Raw genomic sequence first — 1578 nt, forward strand, 5'->3', positions numbered from 1 at the left:
GACGGGGTTTCACCATGTTGACCAGGATGGTCTCGATCTCTTGACCTCGTGATCCACCCGCCTCGGCCTCCCAAAGTGCTGGGATTACAGGCGTGAGCCACCGCGCCCGGCCTGACTTTTAAATTTCTTTGTAGAGATGGGTCTTGCTTTGTTGCTCAGGCTGGTCTTGAACTCCTGGCCGAAAATGATCCTCCTGCCTCGGCCTCCCAAAGTACTGGAACTAAAGGTGTGAGCCCACACCCAGCCTCAAAGCCCCTTTTTGGAAATAAATTTACCTGGGCCCAGCCATGCTCATTCGCCCAGGTACGGTCTGTGGCTGCTTCTGCTCTACAGGGCAGAGTTCAGTGGCTGCAGCAGACACTGTACAGACCACAAAGCCTGAAGAACTTTCTCTCCAGCCCTTTACAAGGGAAGGCTGCCAACCTCTGATCTCAGTAACAGGCAAATCAATGGCAGCCACTCAGTGGCAGAGATTGGGTGTCTAAGAGGATGCTCAGAATAAACAGGAGAGAAAGATGAAAAGCAGAACGAAGATTCCAAACGAGAGCTTCACCTAATCCATTACTTTTCAAATGACCAGGCCTATCTCTGTAGCTGAAAATCACCTCATGTAGCATTTCTGATGTACAACCTCAAAGCTCAGCTAAGAAACTTACAAAGTCTCTCTGCTTTAACTTCATCCAGCCTCTTTCTCTCCAGCTTCTCCTCTGTGCTCATTGGTTATAAACATATTTATTGATACTTACTAATGCAAGCCAAAGAAATATGAAAAAAGTCATCCTTCCCCCAAAAGAGTTCATAGTCTTAATGTTATGGCAAGTTACGTAAGCAAACAATTTTAAAAACCAGTGGCCGGGCGCGGTGGCTCACGCCTTTAATCCCAGCACTTTGGGAGGCCGAGGCAGGTGCATCACAAGGTCAAGAGATTGAGACCATCCTGGTCAACATAGTGAAACCCCGTCTCTACTAAAAATACAAAAATTAGCTGGGCATGGTGGCGTGCACCTGTAGTCCCAGCTACTCGGGAGGCTGAGACAGGAGAATCGCTTGAACCCAGGAGGTGGAGGTTGCAGTGAGCCGAGATCCCGCCATTGCACTCCAGCCTGGGTAACAAGAGTGAAACTCTGTCTCAAAAATCAAATCAAATATGCCAGGCATGGTGGTGCATGCCTGTAGTCCCAGCTATTCAGGAGGCTGAGGTGGGAGGATCGCCTGTGCTCAGAGGTTCAAGGCTGCAGTGAGCTCCGAACACAGCACAGTGCTCCAGCCTGGGCAACAAAGCAAGACCCCATCTCCAAAAATAACATTTAAAAAAACAGTTGTGATCTTTGCTTTAATATTCCTGGAGTGTGACGTGTGAGACAAGTCGGGGAGCAGGGTGAGTGCTGAAGATGAGGCGGACCGTGAGCCATCAGCATGTCAATCACAGGGGGATCAACGGGCATTTCATGCAGCTCCAAGGACCCTATATGAGCTCATCGGGCTCCCATTATCCAAGTACGTTTCTTACCAGTGGTAGTTAGGATTTCCGTAGGTACACTGGATGTCTTCCCAGGACACCTGGAAGCCAGAAACAAA

At 49.2% G+C, this 1578-nt stretch overlaps 1 protein-coding gene across 1 annotated transcript in view; it reads right to left on the bottom strand.

The window, feature by feature from the left end:
• Positions 1–1252: 1252 nt before the first annotated feature.
• The window catches only part of USP18 (ubiquitin specific peptidase 18), a 38437-nt gene continuing 38111 nt past the window's right edge, over positions 1253–1578 (bottom strand). Inside the window, exon 9 of the mRNA XM_037734337.1 lies at positions 1253–1560. Within this exon, the coding sequence (XP_037590265.1) occupies positions 1507–1560 (54 nt within the window). The 3' untranslated portion in view covers positions 1253–1506. The remainder of the gene's footprint in view (positions 1561–1578) is intronic.

Source organism: Cebus imitator, unplaced genomic scaffold, assembly GCF_001604975.1.
Source record: "Cebus imitator isolate Cc_AM_T3 unplaced genomic scaffold, Cebus_imitator-1.0 Scaffold607, whole genome shotgun sequence".
Classification (NCBI taxonomy): Eukaryota; Metazoa; Chordata; class Mammalia; order Primates; family Cebidae; genus Cebus; species Cebus imitator.